This window comes from Mus musculus, chromosome 16 (assembly GCF_000001635.26).
Source record: "Mus musculus strain C57BL/6J chromosome 16, GRCm38.p6 C57BL/6J".
Lineage (NCBI taxonomy): Eukaryota > Metazoa > Chordata > Mammalia > Rodentia > Muridae > Mus > Mus musculus.
Genome location: NC_000082.6, coordinates 92663144 through 92680801, shown reverse-complemented (window position 1 = coordinate 92680801; position 17658 = coordinate 92663144). Strand labels below are relative to the sequence as shown.

At 49.2% G+C, this 17658-nt stretch overlaps 1 protein-coding gene across 4 annotated transcripts in view; it reads left to right on the top strand.

Annotated features, from left to right (window-relative positions):
* The window catches only part of Runx1 (runt related transcription factor 1), a 224609-nt gene that overhangs the window by 145273 nt on the left and 61678 nt on the right, over positions 1-17658 (top strand). For all 4 annotated transcript variants that reach the window (NM_001111022.2, NM_001111021.2, NM_009821.3 and 1 more), the window contains one exon: positions 11990-12094. In NM_001111022.2, the coding sequence (NP_001104492.1) occupies positions 11990-12094 (105 nt within the window). The remainder of the gene's footprint in view (positions 1-11989; positions 12095-17658) is intronic.

Sequence of the window (17658 nt, the reverse complement as noted above, 5' to 3'; positions counted from 1 at the left end):
CAGCAACCCCCACCTTCCTCATGGTGACAATCTGAAATACCTGCAGACTCTATCAACCCTCCTCGCCTGAGGGTGGAGAACTTCAGAACAACTTCCCTCTGTGCCTGTCGGCTCTCTGCCGCTTTTGCCCAAGGGAGGAGAAGGAGGAGCCTTGAGGATCGATTTCAGAGATAAACGCTGGATACTGGTTAGGTTATGCCTTCCCTGGGTCAGAACAAGCTGGCTCAAGTCTCCATGCTGGGTCAGGTCTCAGCAGGGACAGTATCCCTAGAGGAGACAGGGACATTGGCAGGGTCACTGATAGACCTGTTTCTTGTGGCTCCTTGTGGATTTCTGAGAGAGAAAGCCTCCTAGCCTACCCTTCCTGCCCAACCAGCCTCCTGGAGCTCTGAGGGCCCGAAAGGGTTATATTCAGCGGGCACTGAGATTTTAGATTAGCAATGGGAGAGAGGAAATTAAATATGGACTGTAATATGAAGCACTGTTTTTCATGGGAAAAGAAGTTCTCCCAACTTAGCCAGTCCAACTCTTTTGTCCAACCGTTAATAGCATGCAAATATTTATGAATCATACATGCCCCTTCTAATTCCCGTGTGTATTTTCACAATAAACAGTGCGTTTCGACAATGGGGCAGAATAATCCCTTTGTCCCGTAGCAGAGCTGTGCAGGCTGGCACCCGGCAGCATCGCATTCTTCCCGAGTGGTAACTGCTGTCTCCACCCAAGCTTAGGGGAGGTTTATGTCTGTGTGACCCGGGTGGACGGGCTCTGGACGGTCCTCCAGGCAGTGCTCCAGGCCACCCCGTGTTACTAGAAGCTATTCTTATCTCATTGTTTTTAATAATTTTCAAGGGAGTGCTCACACTTGGGTCTTCTCTGGTGGACACAGAGAGTTGATGTGCACTGAGGTTTGCTGCCACCTCTTGCTGCACCGTTGACTTCTATTCTGGCCAAATTCCTGGACTCCGGGTCACACTAAAGCCACCTGATTCCTCTGATTCATCGCAATTCCACAGAAACACGTATCTCTTCAGAATGATTCGGCGGGTCTTTGGAAGGCGGTGTGAGGGAGGCTGAGAAGTGCTCAGGACGCCCTGAGATGTGTGAGCCTTGGTTTTTCCTCCTGTGTAGTGGGCATGGTGGTGCCTTTCACTCAGGCCTCACAGGGTTGTTGTTAATAATAATAGCAATAATAATAATAATAATAATAATAATAGCAAGATGGTGTACTTATGAGGAGACTTAGGAGACGAGGCATGGCGGCTCTTTCTACTGAAGGGTGGGATTGTTGGAAGAGAAGGGAGGAGATGACAGGAAGTTAGGGAAGGAGGTGCCCCTCCTACTGCCTCTCATCCACGACAGGGGACTTTTATCCCTTTGTTCTGCTAAGGACCTGATAAAACGGAGGCGTCACAATTACTCATAAATCAATGCATGCATAACAGTAATAAACAACTAATCATTTTCAGGGCCCAGTCTGGGCCCTGTGTGTTGTGCATATGCAACCTACCTCCCTTCCCTGTGTCTGTTTGCTTACCCCGTCTCCTAAAGGCATTTAGGGAGAGCATTTCATTCATTCATTCATTCATTCATTCACTCATTCATTCTTCTCTTTTGCTTTTTTGGAAACAGAGTGAACACTGTTCAGCCCAGGCTGGCCTGGAATTCACAGTGATCCTCCTGCCTCAGCTTGCCATGTCCCCGTTCATCTATTTCTTGATTCATCATCGCACATCTGCTGTGCACCTATTGTGTCGGCTAGCACTAGAGGACCGTGAGTCCGCTGAAGAGGCGTTCTCAAGGTCAAGGGTTCATGAGGGGCGACAGTGAAGCAGGCCTTCACTGTTCTGTGTAGACGTCTCTGTGACAAAGGACAGGTGCAACGGGGGCAAATACAAGTTGTGTGTAACCTAGCGAAGGGCAGATGGTTTCCCCGGGCAACTCGTCGTCTCTCTTGAAACCTATGGGAGGCAACAGAGTGTGCATTTGGCGGGGGTGTGGGGGCGCGCCTTGTCTGTCGAGGAACCAAGAGATACGAGGGTGGCCTGCTCTGGAGGCCTTGGCATACAGGGGGCTGAGGATGCTTTAAGGGCCTTGACATCCATCCTGGGCACTAGGTCTGATGCCAGTGACCTGGCGAGCAGCCAACAGATCCTTGGCAGAGACGTACATCGACACACAGGTGTGGTGCACAAACTTAGACTGCAGTGTGCAGAGTAGGGAACTTGTTTGGGGGTCTGGGGTGCTCAGAGACCAGTCTTACTAGTGTCTCCTCTCAGGCAGCCTCAGATCTGTGCATGGAGAGCTCGCAAATAGCCCCATTTAGCATTAGCGCCCACCTCAGGCTGGTGTCCAGCTTTCCTCTCTTCCATTAGCATCCAGTCCACCTGCCCTGCCTCCTTTCAGAGCAGCAAAGGTTCAAGAAGATGCTGAGCAGGAACTGCAGACCCCAACACTCCCCTCCCTCCTGAATGCCCACACCCATACCCAGACTCCCTGCTGCTCCTGCCCAGGTTGCTGTGGGCATGATGCTCTAGGCCACAGGTACAGGCGGGGGATTAGTCAGGCAGCCTTGGGAAGCCACCTTAGGCTTTTTCCCTGCATGGCCCCTACACAAGGCAGATAGACCAGCACAGCCTGGGGAATCTGGGCATCTATCAACGAAAGAAGTCGCTGAATGGAAGGACAGAAGAGCACGCGGCCTTAATCTAAAGAGACTCTTGTGCAAGTCTGGGCTAAAAACAGGCTAGTCATCTGAGATAATGTGGGGCTAGGATTCCAAGTGAGTAAGACAGGAGAGAACATGCAGCGTGAAGAAAGAAAGCAGAGTCCCTGGGACTCTCTTGGTGCTTTGGTGGGGTGGGCAAGCGATATAAGTGTCTGATCCAATTTTAGGATGTTTCCCAAGATGGCAGAATCTATAGACATCTCCTTACCTTATTAAAATGGGCACAGGTATAGCATTTGTGTGCAATCCCCTCTCTCTCCTCTTCTGTATCTAGTTTGTGTCATCTCAGAATGACTTTACCCTACCTGTCGCACAGCAGATGCGTATCTCTGTCCTGTATGTTTGAGCGGTGGTGGGCCGGACCCTCAGAGACAGAGACAGGACCCACTGCGTTCATTTTTTCCCTAAGGTTGTTTTCAACCCAGCACATCAAGTACAGCCATGCTTCCCAGGCAGGGGCAGCCATCGCTGAAAGTCGGCAGAACTCGTTGATTCACTTTTTCAAGCTTGTATGTGTGTGTGCACATGTGTGTGCAGGTGTGTATGTGGAAGCAGCAGCTGCTGTCCACACTCTTTCATCACTTGGGATTTTTTTTTTTTTTGAGGAAAGGTCTCTGACTGAACCTGGAGTTCACCATTTCAGTTGGCAGCCCCCCTCCCCCAAATCCATTTGTATCAACCCCCAGGAATAGGGTATAGGTGCCTACTGCCCACTGGCATTTGACACAAGTGCTGGGCGTCCAAACACAGGTCTTCATGCTAGTGCAGCAAGCACCTTATCTACTGAGCATCTCCCAGCCCATCAGCCCTCCTTTTTTTGTTTTGTTTTTGTTGTTGTTGTTGGGTTTTTTTTTTTGGTTTTTTGTTTTTTTATTTTGTTTGGGTTTGGTTTTTGGAGCTTTCTCTGTGTAACATTGGCTGCCCTGGAACTCACTCTGTAGACCAGGCTGACCTCAAACTCACAGAGATCTGCTTGCCTCTGCCTCCCTAGTGCTGGGATTAAAGTGGGGTATAAGCGCCCTGCTCTATTTAATTTAAATAACATTAGAACAAAAGACACAAATAGGGTCCAAGCCCAGCCCCTGAGCTCTACTGAGTCACTTCCAGAGAACTCCAGAGAATGTCACACATGGCTTTCCCATTCTCCAAGTGGATGGCTCACTCTCAAACTGCTGGTCACTCCGCACAACCAGGCAAAGGTTGTTTCTATGGAGAACTGAGTTCTGTGCTTCAAGTTTTCAGTTAGGCTCTTGAGGCTTGGACGTTGGCCAAGAGCAGAGACTCTGGTCTGCATTCTGCCTACATGGACACAGACAGGACAGGGTCAGGCCAGCTGGACACAGGGGCTCTTCGCACGAATATCAGTCAGCCTACAGAAGCTGTGCAAGTCCAATGGGTTGTGTCCTGCCTATAAGTCCCTAAGTAAATTATGCAACTCTACCGTCAACAGATCATGGTGGAAATAGCAAGAGGAAGGGAAATGGAACGGACACACGTGTAAGTGCCGGCTGTTAGGAAGCACCGGTGGGAAAATAAGGGGGGAAATGCTAAGTGCATGCTGGGAATATCCTGCAAACACAGAAGTTATCCCTGGAATCTGGGGGAGAGCATTCATTTCCTTGGAAAAAAAAAAAGTCCCCAACCGTGTGTGTGTGTGTGTGTGTGTGTGTGTGTGTGTGTGGTTAGGCTTGCACATGTGTACACATGTGTGGATCTCAGAGGACAATTTGTGGGAACCAGTCTCCCCTTTTTCAGTATAGGTGCCAGGGACTGAACTCAGGTGGCTGGGCTTGGCCGCAGGCCTCCACTCACTGAGCCCTGTCGCTGGCCTGGGTGCGTGCATTTCCATGCTCAGAGTTACTTGTACCCAGAATTGGACATGGCATAATCTACGGTCCCCTGTAACCTTGGAGAATCTTCGGGGATTTCCTGAGTTTGTGAAGAGCAGACCTCCCTCCCAGCCCTTCCTGGCTGTTTTGATTTTTCAAAGGCAACATTTTAAAAAGAAAGTTTCCTTCCACTTGCTTTGGGGTGCCTAAAGTAGCAACTGTGCAGAAGGTTCCCTCAGAGAGACACAAAGAGAGGGATGTTACCGGTACTGCTTAAGGAAAATGGCTACCCCACATCCCCCGGGCAGAAGATCCTTTGCATGTGTAATCTTCCTTTTCGTGACAAAGGGCAAGTTTCACATCCCCAGAAACAGTCCCCAAAAGGAGAAGATGACTCATGTGTCCCAACCTACACCAAGGAGAATGAGAGTTACGGAGCCACTGAGAACGGGGGGTGGGGGGTGGGGATAGAGCAGCCCACCCACAGGCCAAGAAGGGCAGCGGGCTCCCAGCAAGAGACTGGAGGCCAACGGGCTTGGAGGGCGGGGCAGGGGTCAAGCTGGAATGTAGTGATGTTTAGAGCCTGGGCAAGCAGTGATCTTCAGCCACCTATCTTCTTGCTTACTTTTTGCTTCCTGCCCTCAGCCCTCCTAGGGGAAGCCATATACAGTGTTATAGTATCTTGATCCTGCAGTTTAGTCATTTGCTACATGCAAAGGGAAGCAGTGTGTCTCAGGCTAGACAGAGAGGCAGGGTCCTGCTGATTCTGTATTAGACCCCAGGGCTGTCAGTGTCCACCACTGAGTCCTCCCCTGAGGCCCTGGGACTGCCTGGCCTTGCAAAGCATGCCCCACAGCCCCAGCAAGTGTCCAGGAAGGCTCACCCCGTGACCTTCTTTCCAACTAAATAAAGCAGTTCGTATTTTGTTCTGCCCTTTGGATGGGCAGACTGGCGTCGAGGAGGACGCCACATGTTGCTGTCTTGGCTTGTTTATATAGTGGATCAGCCCCTCGCTGTCATGCCTTAAAGGGTGGCCAGCTGGTGATGCAGCCATGAACCGCCAAGTTCAAGTAGAAATCAGTCTGAGCAGCAATTCTGACACCTGTTGAGCGTTCCTCCTCTTCCCCAATTCCTCCCCCATCAGGTGTCCTTGGGCAGCTCACAAAAGCTGTTACCACTTTGTATTTTGCAGAAGAGAAAGCTAGGGCTGTGAGACAGTAACAAAGTTGCCCTTGAGTATGACTGTACAGGCAACGAGTGGGATTCGAACACGGGTATACTGGGTTGCTGAGCTCTCACACTTAGCCCTCTCCCTATGTACTTCCAGCTCTGGAATGTTCTGAGCAAGCTTTGTCTCTGGATGCTTGGCTGAGTCCAGACTTCCCCCTTCTTCCCCTGGTCTTTCTTTTTTGATGCTCCTTCCTCTTGCCTTCAGCCCTCTTGTCACTCCTGTCAAATATCAGTCCTCTGGGATCACAGCCATCCACTGAAGCTGATGCGGCGGGTTCCTTCAGTACCAGGAGCAGAATAAAGATTTCGAGGCTTCCCCCTCTCTGTCGGCCCTCTCACTGGCTGGATGATTCAGAGCATCAGTGGCTTACCGCTTGCCCCTCTACCACCAAAAGCCTCTGCCTCCAGCCAATGCCCCTGATCAGCACCAAAGTGATCTATGTCCTGGCCAGCCAGGGTTTCTGGGAAAGCGGGGTCTCCCATCAGGCAACAGACTAAAACATGAAGTCTTGGACAGCCCAGTCTCTCTGCCCTGCCTTAGACCCTGAAGATCCCAGGAAAGCGAGTGTTATTTTGCTGACCGGTACTCCTCTAGGTCGGTCCCTTGTGAGTCTCTCCTCTCCTGGCGGCTGCAAGTTACGGCGGAGAAAAACACTTGAGAGTGTTTCACTCTCCACGCCCATGTACTTAAAATACCAAGCCCATAGGTCATTTTAATAAGGGAATTTGGCTAACAACACATGTGCGCTGGAGGCCCTAGCTCCCACGTCTGCAGGTGCTGGCCAAGCAGGGCTGTGTCTGAGCAACCACGGGCCTGGGTGGGTGGAGAGCAGAGCTTGCAGCTTCTGTAATTCTGAGCACCGAGATGTGCCTCTGGCTACCTGGAAGCCGTTGTCAGGGACGGGCCTAAACCCAGCTGGAAAAATACAAACAAGAATGGAGGTCAGGTTAGAACCAGGGTGACAAAAAAGTCACCATGGTCTATAGATCATAAGCAGATGTCCTTGTACTCAAAGCTCTTACCAGGACTGGGGAGGTGGCTCAGTTGGCAGAATCCTGGCAGCACAAGCAGGAGGTCCCGAGTTCTATCCCTAGAGCCCAGGTTTTAAATTTTTAAATTTGTAATGCATGTTTGAAATCCCAGTTCTGGGGAAGTGGAGACAGACACATCCCTGGGGCTCACTGCTCAGTGGCCTAGCTGAATCCATGAGTTCCAGACCAGTGAGAGATCCTGTCTCAAATCACAAGATGGGCAGAGCTTGAGGAATGATGTCTAAGGCTGACCTGTGGCCTCCACATAAAACTGCACATGTGTGTTTGTGCACACACATACACACACATGCACACACGTCAGCTGCAACCCGAGCCCATCGTGGGGATTGCCACCAGTTTATCTCCTCCCAGGTGAACCCCATTACAGACATGCAGTCTCCCTAATCTCCCTCCCTGGTGGGAATCACTAAGTGGAATTCCTCGTATTGACACATTAAAGGATGACCATAAAGTCATAGGAACCATGGTGCTGAGCAGTGGCCATACCAGTTGGGGGTCACAGCTGTATTTCTTTCCTAAGTCAGCTAGTCTCTGGCTAAGCCGACACTCTCACAGTCTTACACCTTCTGGAAGCGCCAGTCAGCTCCAGGAGAGACTGCCGCTGAGTCCTGAACTTGTTCGTAGGCAGCTGCCTAGAACAGCTTGCACATTAGAGTCACAGGGGCAATTTTCACTTTGGAGGATGGTAGTTGGGCAGTGGGTGGGAGATGGGGTGAGTGGAGGCTCCTGAGTTTAGATTTTGCACAGGTGGCCATTTATACGCCAATGGTGGAAGCACAAAGGTTGTGAGTGTAAAGTTTAGGGTCATTCCCTCTGTGGTTAAGTGAGGTGGTTAATATTTTATGTCTGTCTGTCTGTCTGTCTGTATTATGTATTTGTGTGTGTGTGTGTTGTGGCTTATCTATGGAGGTTCAAGGATAACTTGTGTGAGTCAGTTCTGTCCTTCCACTATTTGGATCCCAAGAGTGAAACTTGGGTTGTCCCGTTTGGCAGTAAGTCCCTCTGCCCACTGAGCCATCTTGCCAACCTGAGCTGAGTGATTTTTGAGGATGCAAAGTCACCTGTTTAAGTCTTTGCCTTACACTCTTTTAAGAACTGGTAAAAATCCATCTTGCTCATTTCACGGGTCTTCTCTGACAACCAAATGAAGTAACTTCCATCGGAATGTGTCGGAAGCATTGGAAGGTCTGCATACACCTAAACATGTCTACATTGTGAAAACGAGATTCCTCATTGTAGAGTTATGAAAGGAGCCCTGGTGAGAATTGAGCTGTTCTAGAGTCGAGAAACCCTTGCAATGCTAAGCCCAGGATGCTCTGTATTTGTGCCAGGATGAAGAATGTGCCTGGATGGTCTCCACCCACCCAGGATCTCTGAACATGTTCTTATTTAGAAAATTCGCCGATGCTGTGAGGTTAAGGCCATGCATGAAGACCTTCATGTGGAGACCATATGTGTTAGCCTTCATGTGGAGCTCACCTATGATGGCCTTCATGTGGAGCTCATGCATGACAGCTTCTAAGGATGGGGAGATTCAGAGACAAGGGCATATAAGGAGGCAGCATACAAAGGTAGAAGCAGTAATTGGGGCACTGAGACCACAGCGCCTCCAGAAGGTCAATACTGATGACAATCTTAGGAAGTCAGGAGAAGGAGAAGGAAGGAGCCAACCACCCCCATTGCCACCTAAGGTGTCTTACAGGCACCTTCATCTTGGCCTTGTGGCCTCCAGAACAAGAGACTGAGTCTGTGTGCATTAAGCCATAGCACTGTATTACATCAGCCCCAAGATTGCTTGAACTCAGTGTTCTTGAAGTCTTTGCACTTCCGAGGCTGAAAGCAACAGATGACATGATTCTGTGTGTGGTGACAGTGTGCTAGATAGTCACAGGTTTGGAAGACATCATTCGAGACCTTCATGACGCATTTCAGGCAAGCCATGGCTGAAGCCAGCATTGGAGAATGTTAGATGCTACAGTACTCCCCAACCTTGAGCTGTTACCGAGCTACAAGCTCCCATGTAGGCATCTTACTGCCTCGGGCTCAGAAGACACTATCAGAAAAGATCTGTGAGCTATTCCACAAGTAGCTACTCTTGACCTGGGACCCAGATTGGCAAAAATGTGGGAGAATCCAACTCTTCGAATGCTCTATATAGAAGCACCTGATCTTATTGTCTGTTCACTCTCCTCACACTCGCGCATGTACACACACACATACACACACACACATACACACACACACATACACACACACACACACACACACACCAAGGCCAGCTCAGGACCAAGCTATGTACCTATCAGTCACTGGTGTCTTCAAGGTCCTTTACCTATTTCCCCTTTGGCTTTACAATCTTCCATTGCCTGAGAGCCTCTTCCTGTTCTCCTTTCTCACTTCTGAGGAATGCGAGGCTTTGGAGAAATGGGCCCTGCCCCCACCCTCACCCCCACCCCCAGGCAGATTAAGCTTGGACCATCACAAATGCTGTCAAAGCAGAAGGCCTAATTAATCAAGGTGAAAAGTGATTTATGGGGCCAATCGGAACTAGTCACAAGCAGACTCTTCCTTCGGGGAAGGTCACCTGGGAAGCAGGTCAGTGGGAGACTCACTGGGCCTTGAAGTTGGGAAGACTTGAGAGAGTGAATCTGGGTGGCTGGAGAAGTGGGGTTGAGTACAGAAGTCCCAGAGTCTGGAGGCACTACTTAAAGAGCTGAGCTCATGAGCTGCAGAAAGAGGGACGGGTTCTAGGGAGAAGATTCTGGAAACTGGCTCTAGGATTCCATGTTGATGATACCAAGGTCTCGCCCGTCCATCATGGGTGCTTGGTGAGAAAGGAAGACCCATTGTGAGGTGTGCAGGGTGCTTACCGTACAGCAGCAGGCTCGGCACTGCCTTTACACAGTCAAAGGCTACAGAGAACGATGAGCAACTTCCTCAGGTTACACATCAGAACACCATTCTTAACATGCCCACCCTCAGCCTCTGTGGACCATCCCTCCAAGTCTGCTAGATGCTAAGGTAGAAAACCATATGGAATATCCCCTGATGGTGTATCCGCAGGTGTCTGATGCAAGTGCCAGAGCCTGGCAGCCTTCTTCCTGGGGAAGCTGGGGAAGGATTCAGGTACAAAGTCTCTTGGGCCGTAGAACCCCAGTCTCCAGAAACCACTCCTGTCTGGTCCACTGGGCCTCTCAAGATGCACAAGAGGCCTCCTCCTGAACCTTGCCTGACACTATTGTTCTCTTTGGCAGAGACTAGCAGACAGACTTCAGAGGCTCGGGGGTCTTTGGGAAACTGTACTCTTGATAGGGAGTGCTGCTTGCTCTGGTTATAGGTTGTATTCTTGGGAAATGTCTCAGTGGCCTTCCACTTTCAGCTGGAAGTGGTATGGTTTTTCTAAGGAGGTTAGGCGGGTAAGCAGGGTTTTGCAGTAGCCAGTGCCTTTTGGACACAGTTTGTTCCCATTTCCCTTGAGTTTCATTGTGTACTACGTAAGAGGAGAGATTGTACTAGCTAAGGAACTAATATTTAGGTAGAAGACTTAATATTGCACCCGGCCAAATACGGGCATTCCATACAGAGCTCTGAGACGGGGAGAGGTGCGTGCGTGCATGTGAGCCTTCGGACCCCCATGGGCAGACACCATTACAATGCTTTACCTCATTTATCTTTCTCTCGGGCCCAAAAGGTAGAAATTTGGGAAAATTGCCTATACCAATTTTCAGGCAAGAACACCGAGCCTGAACAAGAACACAGAGAAGTCTAGATCTAGTGGCTTGTCTGTCAAGCATCTGGAATTTAAACCAGAATCCACCCCCTGAAGCCTGCTCTGTCTGTCCTGTCTATGTCCCTTGCTCTGTCCTATCCCAGCCATGCTTTCGTAGCATCTAGTCATTGGGTATTTATAAATACTATTTAGCATCAAGCATCAATTTCTAATAGGTACAGAGAATAACATCTAATTTAGCATGTGCTGTGTTAATAAAAAGATAGAGAATAAGAATATGTTCTATGGAGGTGTGGTGAGGTATGGGGGTAGAGGCATCCCCTCCCCCTGAAGTACCAGCCACATGACGGTATAACATAGAATAGAGTTTATTCAGGCCATGGGAAGGGGAGTTAAGAGGGTAGCAGAGACAGAAACGCAGAGAGAGGGAGAGAGTAGAGAAGTAGAGGCTGACCATGACCACGTGGAAAGAGGGGGCAGGGAAAGGGGAAGGAGGGGGGAAGGGAAGAGCCCAAGAGGGCAAAAGAGAAGCAAGGGAGCATGAGAACAAGAGAGAGAGGAGGGGACAAGCAACCCCTTTTATAGTGGGTCAGGCCTACCTGGCTATTGTCAGGTAACTGTGGGGTGGAGTTTAGACAGAATGCTAACAGCATGTTTTCACACTTAGAAACTCAGTGTTTGTTGATTTGGTTGGCCTGCTCATTTGTTTTGAGACAGAGTCTCATGCAGCCGAGGCTAACCTCACACTCACTGAGTAGCTGAGGGTGACTTTGAACTTTTGATCCTCCTGCCTCCGTTACCTGAGTGCTGGGATTACAGGTGTGCAGCCTGGCACGCAGTGTATACAATGCTGGCATAGGGCATAGATCCTTGGGCTTCATGCTTGCTAGACCACCACCCTAACCGCTGACCTACCCCTGGCCCCAGAAAGTCAGTCTTCTCTAATCCTCGGAAGTACAGAGTAAAGAGAGAAATGTGTGACGGTGTCTTTTCTTATTCTTTTGCCTGGATTTTACAAATATGCAGGGAAGACAGAGGGAGGTTAGCAGTAGATAGGTATGAGTCCCAGCTGTCAATTCCCAAAGTCCTGATATGGGAGTAAATTCTGATCTCCTGGATCTTATTGGTAATTAATGATTGACTTATAGCTATGTGACTATGCACTATGCCCCACCTGGTGAACCCTCTGTGTGCATTACAGATCAGAAATAACTGGTGAACCCACTGTGTGCATTACATGGTGAACCCACTGTGTGCATTCCAGATTGGAAACAAAACCTAGGTGTACCAGGAGAACAAGTCCTCCTGCCCCAGCTCTGTTGCCTTTCAAGCTTGAGGGCTGGACAGCATAGACTGACATAAGGTAGAGAGGCTCAGACCACCCCTCAATATGTTCTGTTCTGTTTCCTGTCTCCACAGGCAAGAGCTTCACTCTGACCATCACCGTCTTTACAAATCCGCCACAAGTTGCCACCTACCATAGAGCCATCAAAATCACAGTGGACGGCCCCCGAGAACCCCGAAGTAAGTGAGCCCCCTTGGGGCTGGTAACTGTCTGGGCTGGTGTACACAAAGACCCACCAGGTCTCACAATGTATCTGTGGCTTCAGCCTCTTTCCTGAAGAGATGTCAGGCCCCTGAAGACAGGAGAAGTTTCCAGGTCAACTCTCTCACCTCTCAAACGTTGTTTGTGTGAACTGGGTTCTTTCTAAAGCTTTGGCTTACACGTCAAAGGGAAATTAGGCCAACTCAGATGAGTTAAGAACACTTTGGGTTTGTTTTTGTTTTCTGAGGCAAGGAGTAGACCCCCACATATACAGCAATGTTCAGTGTGCTCAGACACAAGCAGTGGATAGACAATTGGCCAAGTACAGGGTGTGACAATGAAGACCTGAAGGTCACGGTGGACAAGAAGAGATGGCTTACCATCCATGCTTGTGTTAATTTGTTAAGGCCAGAGATGAAATCTGTGAAAATCATCCTCTCTTTTTCCCTTGAAGGGATCTTATTCTAGGATTGTTTAAAATAGAGCCTGGGCCGGGCGAAGAGTACTGGGGGAAACCAGTAAATATAGAAAGATAGCCTCCAAAATACCCCGAAACTCCTGTGAGGAGAGTGTTTAAAAAGGAGTGGGGTTGTTTAGTCTGAAGGAAAGATGTCTTCAGAGTGACTTAAGGACTATCTTGGAGTAAACACAGGAGTGACACTCTTACAGGGCCACACCCCGGCCCAGGAGCTGCAGCTGGGCCACAGTCCAATTCTGTAGGCAGATGAGCCCGGAACGAAGAGCAGCTCACCTCCAAACCATGTCAGGGGCCCCTGGGAAGTGATACCCTCAGAGGCTGGGATGCGAAAACATGGGGTCCCTCCTGCACCCAGAAGCTATGGTGCAGAGAGATTATTTGATAAGAATGAAGGTACTGAGAACAGGGGCCCTAGAACAGTCTCAGAGCCTCCCAGAACCCCAGTTTCTTGTAGAAAATGTATGTAAAGGTGACAGCCTCATTGTGAAACTTAACTAGATGAAGCCAGGTGCCCGGTGCAGGGCATGCGCTTACAGAATGTCAGGAATCTCCGTGGAGCTTCCTTGCCTCGACCCCTCGTTTCAGTGTGGTGGTTCCATTGAGCCTGCTGAGGTAGTTCCCTCAACAGGCAGCCCTGTCCACACAGGCATCTCATCTGGGCTCTGAGGTAGTAGCCCTTGGGAATTTGGCTCTCTGAGGCTATTCAGTGGTCACTCTGGCTATGGCAGCGTCTCCTGCAATCATGGTCATGACTTCTGGTATCTGGACCACCCTTGGAACCAGTCACCTCTCTGCCTCCATTTCCCCAATTTTCCCTGAAGCAGTAATACACAGAGAACAGCTGCAGTCACCAGCAATACCACAGGGCAGAGTGTTCACCCTGGCTGTGCTTCCCTCCCCTCCCTGGGCTGGGCAGCTCCCTCCACTCTGCCCACCCTGTTCCCATTTTTATTCCCTACCAAAACCTGTTGAGCTTTTCCTTGTTAACGTCCTTGAGATTTCCTAGCTGTGGTCAGGTTCAGGGAACTCTGGGGCTTGTGCTGGATAGCATGCCCTACTCCTTTAGAGTGTGAACAGCAGACCAAGGTAGCACACAGTCCTCACACAGCCCAGGAAACCTCTTGGCACTCCCTGGTTTCCCAGAGTAGACAGTCATGACAGAACACCCGAGGGCCATGGCCCAGTGCAGGGGACTGGAGAGGAAGCAAGCCGAGGTGATGACTTAGCACAGGGCCAGGAGAGGGGGCGAGGTGTAGGAAGACTGATGCTGAGAGTGACCGTGCTCATAGGATGGCTCCTTTAGGTGTCCGTGGCTCTCTAAAGCAGCTGCTGCCTCCAGGACAGATTATACAATGGCTGTGCACGAGGAAACAGCTGAAAATGGGGACCCATGAGAAGCCTTCTATTTTCCTTATTCTTCCACACCTAAGAGAGACAGGCTTTCACCTTGTGTGTATTTTTTTTCCTGGAACATTCCAGAGAAGTGAGGGGGGAGCTGAGCCTTAGAAAAAGCAAACGGCAGGGGAAAGGGAAACGGCCCCCATATTGGGGCCCCTGCTTGCCTGATGTGTATAGATCAAGTACTCAGATAAAGCACTTGCCGCCTCTGCTATTTTATAACTTGTAAGAACAGTGGACCATTAGTGGTTAATTGTACTATTATCGTCCTATTCTTTTTTATTTATTTTTGTGCTTTGAGTTGAGAGACAGGCTCTCACTATGCTGTCCCGGTCGGCCGGAACTTGCTATGTAAGCCAAGCTGACTTTGAACTCCTGCCTCCCCAGACCCTGAGTGCTGGGGTTACAGCGTGTGCCACCACATCTCATACCGGTTCTCATAGCACACGGATCATTTCCACTGGCACTCTGCCCATCACCACTTTTGGATGCAGTGAGAAGTGAGGACCCCGTGTGCCCGTCAGGGTGGCCAGACTGGCACAGCCGTGGAGATTTAGGAGCGCTGTCCCACCCCTCATTAAGGAAGGATCATAGATTCTGGATGAGTCTGGCCCAAGAACCCTAGTGTTTGCCACACTGAGCAACATCGCTCAGTTCTCCCACTTTAGCAAATCAAAGACTCAGAGAGAAAGAACCTCTCTGATCCTTCCAAGAAAAGGAAAATCAGCCCTAGAGAAGGGAAGCAACCTTAGGTTTAAACAAGATGATGAAGCCACAGGGTGGAGGGGGAGTTTTTCACTGTCTGACTTTGGTGTCTGACTTTGGAACACACATCTGTCCATCTGTCCATCCATACCATGCTGTCTGCACTTCACATCCTATGAGTTCTCTCTCCTGCCTTTGGAATTTTTGTGTTTAATTGTGGACTGGCTTTCATGATTTCTCATGTGGGATCCAGCTCTGAGGCTGCCCTGTAGGGTACAAGGTAACCTCGACGCTGACATGGTTGTCAGGATTGAAGCTGTAATGTAGTAGTAGGTTGTGTGCTCCAGGGACTCCCCAGCCTTTTGCAGTTCAGATGGTTACTGGCCGGTCCCAGAAACCCTCTGCCCCCGAGTAAGTCAAAACTTGCTTTTCACACAGTCCATGGGATCCTTCTACATCTCCAGCCAATACAGAAATCTGTGAGCTTGGGGGAATTCAGTTCCTTAGAGGGGAAGAGTGCCACCGGAAGTTTTTTGTTTTCAGGCAGTAAGTAGACCATTTGATGACTTGTTAACATACTGGAAGATAGTGTGGTAGAAGATATACTAAAAGGATGGTGGTATATGTGTGTGATGGGTATATATGGGTGTGTGTGTAGTATAAGTGTGTGTGTGTTTGTGTGTGTTTATGGGTTCATGTGGAGGTCAGGGGTCAGAGGTCAGCATCAACCATCATCGTCTTCAACTCTACTTGTTCTTTGACACAGGGTCTCTCTGTGAACCTGTAGCTCATCTGCTGAGCGATGCTAACTAGCCAGTAAGCTGCAAGGACCTGTATGTGTCTATTCTCCAACACTGGGGTTAGTGCAGACATACCAAATCACCCAGCCAATTACACTCGAGGTAGGGATAGGGACATGAGTCCTCATACCTGGGTGGCAGACACTCTACTGACTGAGCAATCTCCTTAGCACCAGCCCCTGCTCCATAAAAGGATTTTCTCTTCACAAACAGAATTTTAAGAGTGGGTTTATGTTGCTTTGATATTTCTAGAAACATGTAAAACTCCATCTCTCAACCCACTCGTGATGAGTCTTGGGAAGTCCGGTACCTGTGACTTGGGGAATAGACTTCATTAAAATTCAAAAAGGTCAAGAAACCAATGCTGGCTGTGTCTGCGACAGCTTCTGCCCTCTGGTAAAGCTGTCCTTGGCAATCACTGTTCAAGCTCTGAGATTCACAGTGACGAGAACAAGATAGAGCTGTTCCTTGGAACTCAGAGCCATCAGGATGCAGGTCTCAGTGTCTTAGTTGGGGTTTACTGCTGTGAACAGACACCATGACCAAAAGGACATTTAATAGGGGCTGGCTTACAGCTTAGGTCCAAGCCTCAAATCCTTTGCATGACCCTTTCAGTCCTGGGCTGTCAACTGCAACTGAGGCTGCACCTTCACCAATGGCCTAACATGGCCTCTCACAGTGCCAAACCTCTGCTGCTCTTCATGCCCCCTTCATGCCTTCAACACCAATACCACCTGGCTGACTCTTACACATTACCAAGTACCACTGCAGCATGAGGCACAACCTTGGCTATCTCTGGAACACAGCTTCTTTGTACTCTCAGAAAACACTTCTCAGAAGATTTCACCTCGGTGATGCTGGTCTCTTCTTAATCACTGCTAATTTTGTAGCTCCAGCTCACGAGCATCCATTTTCCCAGTAGCCCCTTCTATTCTTGACTCTAAAGCTTGAGCCCAAACTGCTGAGTTCTGCTGCTTGCTGGTGCTGGAACATGGCCTCCTTGTTCTATTACATTATCAATGCTGGGATTAAAGGTGTATACCACCACACCTGGACTTAAGCTTTTCATCACCAAGAGCTTGCTCTGTCCCAGGCTGGCCTTGAACTCTGAGATCTTCTTGGCTTTATCTCCAAGGATAGCCCCATGCCTGGATCTCAATTTAGCTGAGTAGGATCTTGCCCCAAAGTCCTACTCCCTTAATCCGATATCTCCTAGAACATGGGAGTTGGCTCCATTCTGCTTCCTGGTGCCCGTTTACTATTTAAACCATATATTTTACATTTTTCCTTTCTAAGCTTGCTATGCTTGCTTAAAATGCTCTTCATGAGACTCAACCAGAGAACAAAGTCTCTGCTGGGTGTTTCTGGACTTCCTTTGCCATTGCAATTAATCTGAGTCTCTTCTCCTTAGCCTCAGGCAGACTCTTCTGACAAGGGCTAAAGCCACCCATATTCTTCATCAAAATACCATAAAAACAGCCTCCAGGCCATGTACTGAAATTCTTTTCCACTGAAACTTCTTGAGCCAGGTCTGCACAGTTCAAATCACTCTCAGCAATGAAGTCTTCCATATTCCTAATAGGATGGCCCATTGAGCCCTAGTTAAAGCATTCCACTGCTTTCCAAATCCAAAGTCCCAAAATCTACATTTTTCCCTAACAAAAGTATGTATGGTAAGGCCTATTATAGCAATACCCCATTCCCTGGTACCAACTTTTGTCTTAGGCTTTTACTGCTATGAACAGACACCAAGACCAAGCCGGGTGTGGTGGCGCACGCCTTTAATCCCAGCACTTGTGAGGCAGAGGCAGGCAGATTTCTGAGTTCGAGGCCAGCCTGGTCTACAAAGTGAGTTCCAGGACAGTCAGGGCTATACAGAGAAACCCTGTCTGGAAAAAAACAACAAAAGAACAAAACAAAACAAACAGACACCATGACCAAAGCAACTCTTATTAGGACAGCATTTAATTGGAACTGGCTTATAGGTTCAGAGGCAGTCCATTATCATCAAGCCAGGAACATGGCAGCATCCAGGCAGACATGGTGCAGGAGGACCTGAGTTCTACATCTTCTTCTGAAGGTTATTAGGAGAATACTAGCTTCCAGGCAGGTAGGATAAGGGTCTTAAAGCCTACACCCACAGTGACACACCTACTCTGAC